We start from the raw sequence: 15,041 nt of genomic DNA on the forward strand, positions 1-15,041 counted from the left end.
ATACTTTACCTATTGGGTTATTTCTGTTTTCTTTGGTCCATTTTCTGTTGGTCCATTTTATGTGTTGTGAATATTTCTTCCATGTAACTACTTTTGCGGACACTTATTACTTCAGGTGTGTTTTTAAATGTGTGTGAATGTGTGAATTACCTATGTCTGGCAGCATGCACGTCAAGGCCGAAGGACAATCTGCAGGAGTCAGTTCTCCTTTAACCATGAAGGTCCTAGGATTCAAAACAAAGCCATCAGGCATAGTGTCAAGTGCCTGTGCCCCCCTCCAATCTCCACAACTCAATGTATATAATTTTTAAAAAAAAGCTTTTAAATGATACTTTTTGACAGAACTTGAAATGTTTAGTGTAACCAATATAATAACATCTTTTCTTTTGTGACATATGTCCTCTCCATTTCTAAGAAAGGTTTTTCCCATGCACAAGGCCATGCAAATAAGTTTTTTCTAGTAATTTCAAATAAATTTTTAAAAAATTTTTAAATTTTTAAGTTATTCCTAGGATATCTTTTTTTTTGATATAATTTATTTACATTTCAAATGATTTCCCCATCCCTAGGATATCTTATCAACAGCTAATTTGGAGATTCACTAGAAAATAGGGCTGAATTTTTTTTCTAATGTGGTAAGCCAACACTACTGTATAGCTTATTAATGTCAACATTTCATACCTGGCTATAATTTTTTAGTCCATTCTTTTCTATTCCTACCTCAATAATCCTACCTGTCTTTTTTTTTTAAAGATTTATTTATTAAAGATTTGTATTTTGTGAGTACACTGTCACTCTCTTCAGACTCACCAGAAGAGAGCATCAGATCCCATTGCAGATGGTTGTGAACTACCATGTCGGTGCTAGGAATTGAACTCAGGACCTCTGAAAGAGCAGTCAGTACTCTTAACCACTGAACCATCTCTCCAGCCCCAGTAATCCTCAGTTTTAACGACTGGCTGTATAGTATGTCTTACTGAAAGAAATTTGAGCTCCTCTAGTCTGTTGTGAGCCACTGTTTACCGACTCTCTTTAAACACTCTTTTGGGATCACTTCATTGCATAAAACCTATTGGGATTTTTGATATATATTTGAAACGAATGTAAAAACGCACACTATTTCTTCGTAAAGCCTTCAAAATATTCTATGCTGCATTGTCTGTGTGTTACACATCTCAGAAGTGACAGAGTAGATGCAGTGTGTGCAGGCACCTGAGGCCCATATAAACCTGGGATCCTCTCTAAAGAGAATCATAATTATGAGTATAGCATTAGTTGCTGTGCTCTGGGAGTGGCCTGTACCAGGAAGGCAGTTGAACCTTGAGCTTAATTAGCCTTGGGGCAAACCCACTCCAGATAAGTAATCTCACGCAGAGATTATACATAGAAAATTGTGTCTCCCTCTCTGCTATAATAATCTGCTGTCCGTGACTCTGAAGCTACTGAAGCGTTAGAAGCCATAAAATAAAAAAGTTGTAGCCGTAGTCATGTTTTTAGTTGAGTGCCACATAATAGCACAGCCTTGACTTTTCTCTGAGCCAGCATGTCACATTTGATGACCTCAGGGCACATTGTGAGCATTAACTAATTAAACCTCATAAAACCCAAGAGATTTTGGAAAGAGAGATGTGGCATCACCTTGCCCAGTTCTGAAATGCAGTCACCTCTGGGGACAATGGTGGCAGCTGCCTAATAATAAGCTTCAACACCTCATGACAGTTTAGCTAAGACAATTAGTCATTGTCGTTAGTAATTGTCTTGCGAGCATTAGACTAGGGAATGGTTAAGTCACCAGGATTATTGGTTCATTGTAAATCCAATCCAGTCTTTATTTCTTTTTTTTTACTTTTTAGAAATGTTATTCTAATTGTAAAATATATGCATATGGAGTAGGTCATGTTCCTAGGTTTGCTGTTAGTCCAGTTCTTCTGTTTGAAATGTAAAATAAGAACTATCATTAAAAAAAACCCAATAGGGACTTATTGATATGAGCAAGACTAATCAATGATAGTAGAACTCGGAGCTAGGTGTGTTGACTTGACATGGGCATGAGAGACACAGATCTGGAAAATATTTTGCATAGCCACCTCCGTAGGTGTCACATGGAAGCGACCTGTGTAGAAGCTTACCGACGTCAACACTTTTCTGTGTGTTGTAGTTCAAAACAAAAAGCATGCCAGAGTTGTCATTATGAAAGTGCTAGAAACCCCAGGCACAGGGTGTGCTCAGGGACCAGAGCCGAGATAAGCTTTATTCTCCTTGAAGCATCTTTCTTCACAAGGACTTTTCTCAGGACCGTTCTTCATGGCCGATGAACTAACTACTTTTTGTGTCCAGATATGAGCCTCTCTCCTAGAGCCTTCAGCATTATTGCTCTCTGAAAAACCTTTTTGGGCATCATTTTTCTCTAGACTCTCGTTTGTATTTCATTCACTCACTTCGTTGTTATAAGCAGGTAGAAGTCGTTCATGGTCCTGGAGTTTGGGTTGAGCAGGGTCTGTAGAAGTCATGCCAGTGATGGATGTTAAAAGGTGAGCTAGCCAGGGGAGGAGCCAGAGAAGATGGCGGCCTTGAACTGTCCAATAGGAGAGTTAGAAACACGAAAGCAGAGCAGCTTGATCTCACAGACTACATCTCTAGAGCCTTCAGAGGGCCCAGGGTGCCTCGTGCACATAGACAGAGGAGGGTCTGTGGGCTGCAGGAGAGCAGAAGTCACTGCTGAGATCAAGACGTGGATCTCAAGATAAGTGGAGCAGATTCTGTGAGGCAGAAGGCAGGACGGGCATCCCTCCTGTGACAGTTTCCTCCAAATTGCCCTACTAAGGCATGGATGACTTAGAAACAGAAAAGAGGGGAGGAGTGAGAGAGTTGGGGAGAGAGACCGGGAGAGAGGAGTTTTTGTCTGGTAAGTAGGCAGGTCTTTTTCCATTGTTACTTTTAGAGACGATGAGGCGTGTGAACAGTGTCTGAATGGTTGACTTTGCAGAGCTCAGCCCCGGTTACAACAGTGCTCAGCCCCGGTTCTTCTTACTTAGAAAATAGAAAAGGGAGCTGGCATGGTCATATACAGCTGTAATCCCAGCAATCAAAGCTAGCCTGGGCTACCTAGCAAAGGATGAGAGAGGGGGCAAGAAAGGGCCAAGGAGTGGTGGGGAGGGGGGACAGGAGGAAGAGGTGGAGTAAGAGGGCAAGAGGGAAGAAATGCTAATGTCAGTGTCACTGGCAGAGGTCATGGCATTTCCAAATCTCCTTTCCTAATCTTTGGAACTCAGAGAGCACTGTATAGCAAACTGGAATTTCTGCCTTCTATGGTAGGACTACTTTAAAGCCAACAATCCAAGAAAGTAAGGCTTGTTTAGAAACTTCAAAGGAGCCAGACGTCAGTCAAAGGAGCCTGTTACCCTGAGCTTGGCAGAGGTGTGGGGTGTGTGAGCTGTGTGGAGGATAGGGGTGGGGCAGGGTGGGGCGCTCCCTCGGTGCCGGGCACACGTCCTCTGTGTGCATCAGTCACCTGCACAGCTTCCCTGGGGCAACTTTCATCTTCATCACATGGACAAGGCACAGAAGGGCTGAAGAGGAGCTAGCCTAGGATCTGAGTGTCTGAGAGACAGTTAGGGGAGCTGCAAAGCCTGTGCTCTTTTCCAGCTGCGCGTCTTTGGAATAGACATCTGTAGTTCCACCATTACTTAAAAACACTTGACCCACTTCCCAGTTTCTCATGGTTCTGTGGATTACTTATCACTTATTTTCTGTCCTTATCTTTTCTTTCAAAGACTCTGAAAGCAAGAGTGACAGCCAAATTTTTCAAAAAGTAGTGGAGGAGCCAGAAATGACCTCAGAAATGACCTCAGAAATGACCCAGGTAAGAGACACTATTTCTCCAGGCCTGAGGGATGGGGATGGGCCTGAGACTTCTGACATTGAATGAGCCTTTGCTGTTAGGATCATCACTGCTTCCTGTCATCTCTAGGGGAAAGGCCCCACTCAAAGGAAGGTGGGGAGATGGGGTGAGTTTTTAATGGGTAAGCCTCATGGGCCCTGGAATGCAGACCAGGATGGGATTTCATCCTGTATTCCTTACTTTTCTCATTCCTGTGACAAATTCATGAGGAGAGCTGACAGGTCAGTGTTTACCTGCTCGGGATTGTAAGCAGTGGGAGCTAGGGGCACAGAGACATGCAGAAACTTAGGGAGCAAGGCATACGCTTGTTATTTTAAGCACACACACACAACACACACACACACACACACACACACACGTCAAAACTTCTCAAAAGGCACATTTTAGATTTGTGTTCATTATATGGTAAGTATACTGTGATAAGACCGATTTAAAAGAAAACTTGGTGCAGCTCTCAAATCACACAGAAGAATAAGAACAATAGAGTTCCAATCACTATCTAGAGAGAATAAGGAGGCGCCTGCACTGGCCCAAGCATCTGTCAGTTTACCATCTACATTCCCTGCTCTCTCCCTTTTTAAAGCCTTATGAGGTGGATGCCAGATCCCTTCCTCAGTGTCTCCTAGCCAATAAGCATGCTGGAAACTCAGTGTAGAGCTTGGGTTCTGAACCACCAAGGGTTGGCTTATTCTCATGTCTTCCCATGGTCCTTTGCAGGGGAAAGACACCGAAACAGTTTCATGTGAGGAAGTCCTGTCATCAGTCTTCAGCAGAGTCTCTGATGATATGCAGGTAAGGCTTGCGCTTGTGTCAGGCCTTTGCTGTCTGCTGGCTGACAAGCTCCTTCCCCTTTAATTTCTGTGTGCTCTTCCCTCCACAACCCCTCCATTGCCTCGCCCCAACACATAGCCACTATTGTCCTTGGGTCAGCTCTGGGTAACTGTGACCCTACTGTAACTAATCCCTAATTCCACACTCTCTGCACAGCTCATACAATATGTTATAGTTTATTTGTGTTTCAGGTACTTGCTGAAATACAATTTTAGTAAATGGAGAGACTTTTCTTCTTCTGTGCCCAATGAGAAACTTTGAAGAAGTAAAATGCTTATTGGAGGGCCCCCACTACTCCTCCCCCCAACACACAGGTACATTCCACATGATATATGCAGATATATATCATTTGCACACACAGGCCCAGGTACATGTTAGTATGTGTACTTAGGTGCTGCTAAGGTTATTGGAACAGTCCCCTTTTGTTACCGGTTCTGGCCCAGCTTCTGTTAGTTAACCAAGGTTTGCTTGGTAGCATCTTTTTCTTTGGCTGACCCTAGGACATCTTCTTTGTTACTTTCCTTCATCCCACCTACACCCTAGCCCTGTTCCCTTGTCAAACTACCTCCATCCACCCCTCGTGTCATCTGTTTCTATAAACTGGGGAGTTGGGAGATCCCGAGCCTTGTGATCCTACTTAGAATTTTGACCTTTTAAGGAGCAGAGGCAGACATTGTAGTTTCTTGAGTTGGAGATTAATGTGATCTGCAATGTCTGTCCCAGGGACAAGAACAAGACAAAACCTGTTCCAGGATTCCCAGAGGGCCTCTTGGTGACAGGCTGCTACATTCTGCTTCCTCTAGAAGCATGCACATCTCTGAAGGGGGGCCCAGGCCAACAGAGTTAGGTCCGTGATGGCACTGGGATGCCCTCTGAATGCTGTGTCCCTACATCTGAGCTCTGTCAGAAGGCCAGACCCTCTGCTATCTGACCCCCAGATACTGATCACCCAAGGAGTCTGCGAGGACTCATCTAGGAGTGAGAGAGCTACCTTCTTACTGCTAGCCCTGAACTGGAGAGCAGGCTATGATGGAACAGCAGGGATCTTAGTGTCCGACCTTCCAGGCAGTCTGCAGGATGTGGGTGGAGACTAGGTCCTGTGCTATCTGCATGGACGTGTACAGATGGGGCTGGGGGGGGGAGGGGTCAGGGAGAAGGATGTGCTGTCAGACAGAGATGGTGCTGCATGAGTACAGGGCCACCTTTGCATTTGCTGCTGTGTCCCCCACCCTCAGTGCTCGGTCACTTAGTGTGCCTCAGCACTCTGAGGAAGAGGGCTAGAGGTGCCTAGCTCCAACTCTTTAGGGAGTAGCCAGGGATGAGTGAGGGGGTTAGTTGGGGGGGAATCAACACCCCAGTTCCTGTACCTCTGAAGCAGGGAGTACTCAGGCTGGAGTCCATGGTGGAAAGCCGTTCCTTGAAAGGCTTTTACTGGTGACCTTCCCTTCTTTGCCTCTAGTCCCTTCTCTCCTTCCAGAGGTTCTTGGCAGCTGCTGAGACCCGTAGCTTAGGTTTGTCTCTGAGGAGCGGACACTAAAAATTCGCTAACCCTAAGTCATTGCTGTGCCCCAGGCAGGAGTGTGGAGATATAGTGGAAGGTGCCAGTTTTCTCTCTAATATTCCTAAGAGTAAGGCCATTTCTATATAGACCCAAACATGGATGGGATGGGAAGTGGGGACCAGAACCTGCTAGACCCCCTGAGGACATCTGGGTAAGCAAGAAAGATCGATTTCCTGTGTTTATCTCCTGACCCTTCCAGAAAGGGAAAAAAAAAAAAACAAAACCAAACAAACACACTTGAAATGACAGAGAAGAAGTGAAAAGGGCACAGATCTACAAAAGACAACAGGGCAGAGGGAAGTTATTGCCAGATAAGCACTTTAAAAATATTTAGAATGAAGAAAATCGATGAAGGAGTTTGCACGGGCTTAGCAGACCTAAGGAAGAGGAAGCAAGCCTCAGAAGAGACTGGGAAAGTGGTGTGAGCTCTCCACAAGGGCTGGAGGCTTCGCTGAGGGGAAGTAAGAACCGGGTGGAGGGGTCTGTGTGTGGGGTGAGCACAGCGGTCTCCTTGGCAGCCTGGTAAGGAGTAGCCCAGACTCCAAACTCCCTGCACATGCTACACAGCTGAACAGCCACACCCTAGGGGAAAAGACCAGGCCGGTAGCTGGTGTTTGTTAGAGTATTCTGTTGCTTCTGTCATCAGTTATCACAGCTTGGTGGCTTAAAACAATGGGTCCCTGTCATCTTACAGGCCAAGATCGGAATTCCCTCTCGTCTCAGCACACTAAGCCTCAGAGTGCTGGTGGAAGTTTTCTTTCTTCTGAAGGATCTAGGGGAGACTCTGTTCCCTTGCTCTGACATGTGCATTCTTTGTCCTATGCCATTTTCCTGTATCTTCAGGGCCACAACAGTGCCCCTCCCTATCCTATCTGAGCTCCCTCTGTCCCTAGTAATTTCATCCTATTTGGATAAACCAGGAAAACCTTCAGTTCTCAAAATCTTTAATTTAGTGGCATCTTCAAAGTCCCCTTGCCCTGTAGGAGAAATATTCTCAGGTATCGGGGAAACACACACACACACACAGACATACACACACACACAGACACACACATACACACACAGAGACACATAGGCATATATATACATGCATGCACACATACACACATACGTGCATATACACACACATACACATGTGCGTACCCATACACATGCACACACACAGACACACACGCACACACAGACACACATGCATACACACACATACACACACAGACATACATACATGCACATACACATACACACACACACACGTGTACACACATATACACACAGATACACACACATGCACACACATTTTTTGAGGGCTACTGTTTGCCTCCCACAGTCTCTCCTGCAGGATGGAGACTGGGAGAGCTTTGTATTAGTAACTTCTCTGTTTCTGTGGTAAAACACCATGATCAAAAGTAGCTTGTGAAAGAGTTTATTTGAGATCACAGTTTCTGAGGGATAAAGGCCAGCCACAGTGGTGGGGGGCCTGGTGGGCAGGGGCAGGCATGGCAGCAGGAGCAGAATGCTGTGAGATCCCATCTCTAACAGAAAGCATGAACAACTGAGAAGAAATGGAAGTAGGGCAAGGCTGCACACTCTCAAAGCCCACCGCCATACTTCCTCCCACAAGGCCTCACTTACTAAACCCTCACAAACAGCATCACAAAATGGGCCGAGTGTGCAAATGCCCAAACCTAGAGGGGACATTTCTTCTTCAAACCACACACACACACACACACACACACACACACACACGCACACACACACAGCTCCAAGTCCAGATTAGATGCGTGGGTGAGAGAAACAATGTAGCTCATAGATTACTTGAAATACTCAATTGCTATTTGACCAAAAAGTTTGCAAATCTTACAAAACATGAAAAAAATTAGAAACAAAGGAAATAAAAATAAAGTACCCAAATGAGAATGGAGTTTATTACTCTATTCAAGGTATCCGCAGTACATCCTGACATATATAATGATGTCATAACGGTATCTGTGTTCCATAATCTACAATATAGCATAACAATGTTAATACTGATATAACTAGAAATGTGATTTAATTATATGGGGATAGAATGTAGGGAGGGAAAGGTGGAAGAGCATTGAATTTGTCCATCCCTTTAATTTCAAGAAGGAACAAATTACATTAATGAATTAAGAAAGAGTATAAATGTATTTTTCCAAAATAGACATAAATACTCCAAGAAACAAAAAAGGTTGACAGTGACACCTGATAGAGGGGGGAGACAGGGGACAGGGACAGCTGGTTTTCTTTATGAAGTTTTAAAACTAATACTTTCCCTATATGCTTGTGCTGTTTGATTAATAAAAATTCCAGAAGGAACTCAGAGTAACTCATGTTCCTCTGGATTATAATATCTGTAAGTAACTCCCAGATTAGAGTGGATGGTACCCACTGTTAACTTCCCTGGTAGATGAGGTCCAGTGGACTTTTCTAGGCTCCATTCCATTTGAAGGTGTTCCAAAGGTTCAGAAATTCTAGTACCACAAAATCTCAATAAAACCAGCTTTCAAGAGAGAACTTGCTGATCTTGTTAATATATAAAATACAACATTACCATACTGATCTTTACCTAATTTGCTTTTTGGCCTCTGTGGGAGACTTTTGAATCTCATTAAGAGGGTCTTCGAATAGACCTTGTTTCAGCCAACCACAGTCACAGGGACAGGCCATGGAGAGACAGTGCAGCCAGTAGCCCACGGGAGCTCCGTGGTTCCCATGGGCTGCCCCTCTCTTTCCTCTAGGACATGGAAAAGAACCTAAGTGTACTCTCCTTAGTGGACGAGGACGACGTCGCGACCAGTCTGAGCTCCTCTCTCCTGTTCTCCGTGGAGTCCTCCCACTTCCGCCCCCTCTACCTGGGAGAATCTGCAGCATTTTGTATCCAGCTCTTTTGTATTGATGAGAGATATGAGGCCAGGCAAGTACTGATCTCCGATGTCTATCTGTTATGCTAAGAAGTTCTTCAGCAATGCTTTTTCCTAGAATGTGATCTTTAAACTGGCCCCATATCACATTCTCCTAGGGACCTTAAAACACAACAGACTCCTGGGCCCCATCTAAAGATTCTAGCCTGTAAAATTTGGGTAAGACTTACAAAAAGGAATAAATATATCTGGCTAGTTCTATCCTGCATCACAGTTAAAGACCAGGAAAATTTCTATTGTGTAGCCTATGCTGATTCTATTCTATTCCATGTGCCTTCCTCTGAGTCTTTGAATTTGTACTGCTTTTGAGTACAAGTAATAGAAAATCCTTCAATCAAGGCTGATACTCTGAGGTTAAGTCCAGTGGTAGGACTCATGGTAGACAGTGCTAGATCCCAACCTTGGACAGTCAAGTTGAAGAGGAATTTTTCTCTTTACCTTTTTTAACCCTGACTCCCTGCTGTAGGTTTAGTCTCAGAAGACAGCAGACAGCCTCAGGTCTACCTGAGAATCTCGTAGGAGGGCATTCTGGCCAGGACTTGGATTTCCAGCTAAAGTTTCAAGAGGCCTGGTTGACTTAGTTCTCATGACTGGCTGTCCTCGAGCGGTGCCACAATGTGCATCCGGTCTGTTACCTCATGCTCCACCCTGTGAGAGAGACTCACCAGAGTGGACGATAGGAGAGGAGGTTAAAGGTTAAACAATTTGGGAAAGCTAGTGGGAGAAGGAGGCATGATGTCTGGCAGACGAAGCCTGGCTCTCACTTCCTGCCTCTCAAGAGCGCCTGTGCATGCAGCGCTGTGCACCACTCTCGGCCTCCATCTCGGTCTCAGGACCACTGCCCGACGCCTGAGTCCAGCAAGTCCTCTTGCACAGCACAAGGGTGGGCTACAACCTTATCTACTAAATATCTTGAAGAGAAAAATATGTGCCCATTTCGATAGAGTGGAAGGTTCTAGAGTACCTTTGAGATAACCAGTGACAGGGCTGGCCATTTCCTTTTTAGAGGTGCGTCTAAACAGAATCCCTCTAGGACCCCTTTTAGCCTCCAGAACCATGGTTTTTAATATTAAATGTTCAGCTTTTATGGAAATCATGGAACTTGAAAAGTTTTCTATTTTAATTACAGAGTAGACTAAAGAGCCCGGAATGGCTTTCTGTATTCATTTTATGCTTATTTTCTTTGTTTTAAGGTAAGATTTTGTCTAGGTGGTTATTTTTTATTTAGCTTGATGACATCTTGTAGTTTGCCTGTGAAAATACAAATGTGGAAGTTTGGATATTATTTTGCAAACAGGAGCTAAAAAGATCAGACCTTTTGGTCCACCACACTGCCAAATCTCCCCTTGACGCTTCCCAAAGGGGAAGAAGGTTTTGTCTACAGATTGGCCATCATTAGCATTGGCTTTGAATTGCACAGATATTATTGGTCCCTGTAAGATTATCCAAAAATACTTCATTGCTGACACATGAAGCCCATGGTGTATATAAGTGATTGGCATTCACCTATGTAAGGGATTGTTGGCTGGCTAACTGCGGCAAGACGCAGGCTGCACGAATCTTCTTAGCTGTCTCAGGACACTGCATTTACTTCCAGTCCAGTAACTTTGTTCACTGTCTTATTTACAGGTCACTGGATTTTATGAGTTTTGTTTTCAGCCTTTTTCCTGTGAGTACATGCTGAATTTTGAGTAACGTATCTAGTTTTGTAGTTAAGTTATAGGAAATGGAATATTTATCATGCAGACATTCTAAATGCTGTGAATGTTGAGGCTTGAACTGTTACCCTGTTCTGAGAAGATGGTCAAGCGGCATGTCATGGACTCTCAAAAAGAGAAAATGTGTCATTTTCAGTAACGTGTCCTCTGTGGAATTGTTTCTCTTAGAGACACCATTCTGATGTTCTATTGTGATTAAATCTTTCACAGTTAGGAGTCCTTAGTCCTTCAGATTTTGAATTACTTTGTGGTTTACATTGACTCAAACTATCCTGGCATCAATACCTTGCTTTGTGGCAGGTGGGGAAGAGGAGCCTGTGGTTTATTTCCAGGTTGGCATCTCAGGTGGGGAGGAAGAAACGTGTGGTTGATTTCCAGGTTAGCATCACTACCCTACTCCTTCCTGAGACCTAACATGGTGGCTGGTGTGTAGAAGTTCAGCCCATGTCTGAGATCAAAATGCAAACATACTCCTCTGTCTGAGAGATTCTGAGCCTCTCTGCTGTCTCATTGTTGTCTGGGGATGGGAATCCTAGCCAACCGATGATCATTAAAAGGAAAGAAAGTGGAGAAGGAAGACAGTCAGGGGAAACGGTAAGTCATCGGAAGGACTGGTGATCAGCTGGAACAGTTACATCTCAGCGTGCTTCTTCAGGGTGCAAACTGAGCAGAATATATGTTGGTTCATGTGTCCTTTCTATTTGTTATATTGAGAGGCAAAATACACACACACACACACACACACACACACACACACACACACACACACAGAGTTTAATAATGTGATCTTAGATTTCACTTTCTTGTGTTTTCAAAACTAAAAAAAAAGGCCTTAGAATGGGGCAATATATTCTCCGCTGTGGTTTCTTTAAATTGATTTTTAAGGCATTTTTTCAAAGCTCATAAAGCAATGTGGATTAATCCAACAAAGACTTTTCAAAGCTGGTTCTCTCAAAGATGCCTTAAAGACATTTCACTGAGTTTCGTTCCTATTTTAAACATCCACAGTATAAAAGGAGGACTGGATTTTAATGGGCAGAGGACCTGTTTACATTTTGATTCTATTTGACTTGGGGATATAAGGATACAGGAACAAAATACCTTCATTACTTCACCCCTAATCCCTCAAATCCAAGCTGAAGGAACTCATTATCGTCAGTCCCCCCCTCCCTAAGGAAGCCCACCGAGACTTGGCACCCAGTCCTTATTTTCAGCTTGAGCAGCTCAGCATTGTGATTCTAAAGTTTCCCTGAAAGAAGCTGTGTTATTTTGCTAGAAAGAAGGAAGATAAGGTCAAATAATGATTCAGTCCTTGGGGCTGCAAAATGTCCTGAGGGCTTTGGATTAGCACGAGTAATACCTTCACAGGGTTCAAGAGGAGGCAAAGTCCCAAAGGGACAAATTAGCTCTGGGAAGAGCAGGCTGCTTCTGCGGGGACCTGGGACAGGATCAAGTGGTTTCGAGGAACACAGACAGCCTTGAGCTGTACAGTCATCAGACGCTGGAGTGAATGTTCCAGTAGCCGCGTGAACAAAAGAGGAAAAAGGAAGAAATGTAACCCCCGTTAATAACACATCTCACCCAGGCCAGTGTCTCACAGGCACCCACTGCAGCATGCAATCAATGTCGAAATTGCTAATGAGCTGTTTTATATGCTTTCCGGCTCGAGCTAAGCCTTGGGAGTGCAGAGCTTTTAGACTGTAGCAGACCTCTGTGTAAGAACTGAATTTTCATCAGCAGTACTTAACTCTGTTTAGGTCTCATGAAATTTGCAGTTGGATAAGAAACTTCATAGAGTCAGATTGAGATGGACAAATTGACATGACGAAAGCCTACACACAAAACTTTCCCAATAAATCAACTTTGGTGTCAGTTTTTTGTTTTTTTGTTTTTTTGTTTTGTGAGACAGGGTTTCTCTGTGTAGCCCTGGCTGTCTTGGAACTCACTCTGTAGACCAGGCTGGCCTCGAACTCAGAAATCTTCCTGCTTCTGCCTCCCAAGTCCTGGGATTAAAGGCGTGCACCACCACCGCCCAGCTTTGGTGCCAGTTTCTTTTCTTTTCTTTTCTTTTTTCTTTTCTTTTCTTTTCTTTTCTTTTCTTTTCTTTTCTTTTCTTTTCTTTCTTTCTTTCTTTCTTTTTCTTTCTTTCTTTCTTTCTTTCTTTCTTTCTTTCTTTCTTTCTTCTTATTGAATATAATCTTCATTTACATTTCAAATGCTAAAATGGTGCCAGTTTTTAAACTTTAAATTAAATGTCATTAAATTAAGATTTAGTTTCTCAGTTGTATCAGCCACATTGCAAATGCTCATTGGTCGCATGTGACCACGGCTGCCACCTGGGACAGTAAGCAGAGACGGGCAAAAGGCGTGCGTCAGGACTTGCTGATTGTCTTATGTCTTCCTGGGTCCATATCCATCTCTAGGTTATCACTTAGAACGGATGAGGCTGTGACAAAGAATTCATGTTTTAGAGCCCGAACGGCCTGGAATACCACCCACACTTCACAGAGGAAAGGCTGAGTCTCGTTTCTTAAGTTAAAGGCCCTTGTTTTGATACTGTGCTGCCCTGCTTACTCACTGATAAAACTGAACTCCAACTGCGAACAGCCTTAGTTTAAAAATCTAGGCCAGGTCGAGTAGCATGGGCCTATAAACCCAGAAAACTAGAAGGCTGAAGAAAGAGGGTTGCAAGTTCAAGATCTACATGGACTACAGAGAAGTGTTTAAGGCCAGCCTGGGCCACTTAGAGAACCGTTTCTTGAAGAAAAAAAGGCTGGTGTGAGAGTTCGGCAGGAGTTCTTGCCCAGCGTATGCAAGGCTCTGGGCGCAGACTCCAGAGAGGAAAAATTAAACAAATCAGTGAGATCAGCTACTAGGACTTAAATGGGGTAGCATATACCTTTAAACCTGTAATCTCAGAACTTGGGAGGCTGAGGCAGGAGGATTTGAGTTATTTGAGTTAGAGGCCAGGTTCGGCTGCATAATGAAGCCCTGTCTCAGGGCAGCAGCAGGAATAAAAAGAGCGACTATGAGTGGGCCACCTACATGACAGTCACTTGTCTCGCTCAGCCAGCTTTGCTGGTGTCTTCTGCATCTTCTCCTAGTAGCTTGGCTCCCTGAGTTTTACGAGTGACCCTCCAATTTGAGTATTTTCTCCTGTGTGCTTCGCTTCTATTCTTCACAGTGTTTTATAGCACAGATTTGTTTAAAGATAATGTGCTTCTTATGCTTTCCAAATGTCTATTGATCTTTAAAAATCCTTTTAGGAGAAGAACTTCTGCTTGATATCCGTGCCCCATCTCACGCCCGAGTTTGTCCTCATCCAGAACTTTGTGAAGGTCGTCCCGTTCAACAACTGCACCCTGGACCATGATCTCTACGTGTTCCATCGAGCTGGGTTGCTCAGGTAAGTGAACTCCTGAGTCGTCTCACCTCCTGGGGGGCATCGATAATGTCTTGCTCTGGTTTGAATTAAAAATGCCCCCCCCCCAGGCTCAGGTGTTAGAACCCTTGGTCCCCAGTGGGTGATGCTGTTTGGAGAAGGTTTTGGAAGGCAGAGAACTTGCTGGAGGAAGAATGTCACTGGGGTCGGGTTTGAGAATTTATGGCCTCGCCCTACATCTCTCTCTCTCTCTCTCTCTCTCTCTCTCTCTCTCTCTCTCTCTCTCTCTCTCTCTGTGTGTGTGTGTGTGTGTGTGTGTATGTGTGTGCTTGAAGACATTATCTCACCATTTCCACGCCTCATTTGTCATTGCCAACTCTCCGGTCTGGAACCATAAGCCGAAATAAACTTTTCTTCCATAGATCATTTTTGATCATAGTATTTTATCATAGCAACAAAAAGTAATATGTGTCTGTTCATCCAAGATAGGATACCAACAACAGGCTAAAGAAGTGATCTATGAAATCTAGCTTGGTGTCAATGAGCCATATGGGTTATTTATAGGAACATGGGTTACTTACAGAGACATGAGGGACTCAAAGACAGCTGCATCATTGAAGAGCCCACACCAGTATGGGTGAAGACTTCCCGAAGCTCTCTTTCAAGAGTTCTTTTGGCAGCCTGCAGATAGCTCTTCCAAAAGACT

The 15,041-nt window shown here is 44.0% G+C and overlaps 1 protein-coding gene across 1 annotated transcript in view; it reads left to right on the plus strand.

The window, feature by feature from the left end:
- Cfap61 (cilia and flagella associated protein 61) overlaps window positions 1-15,041 on the plus strand; it is a 288,694-nt gene that overhangs the window by 74,770 nt on the left and 198,883 nt on the right. Inside the window, exons 8-13 of the mRNA XM_052181504.1 lie at window positions 2,724-2,731; window positions 3,788-3,862; window positions 4,619-4,708; window positions 9,053-9,228; window positions 10,865-10,904; window positions 14,220-14,359. Coding sequence (XP_052037464.1) covers window positions 2,724-2,731; window positions 3,788-3,862; window positions 4,619-4,708; window positions 9,053-9,228; window positions 10,865-10,904; window positions 14,220-14,359 — 529 coding nt within the window. The remainder of the gene's footprint in view (window positions 1-2,723; window positions 2,732-3,787; window positions 3,863-4,618; window positions 4,709-9,052; window positions 9,229-10,864; window positions 10,905-14,219; window positions 14,360-15,041) is intronic.

The sequence above is a fragment of the Apodemus sylvaticus genome, chromosome 5 (genome assembly GCF_947179515.1).
Source record: "Apodemus sylvaticus chromosome 5, mApoSyl1.1, whole genome shotgun sequence".
In the NCBI taxonomy this organism is placed as follows: domain Eukaryota; kingdom Metazoa; phylum Chordata; class Mammalia; order Rodentia; family Muridae; genus Apodemus; species Apodemus sylvaticus.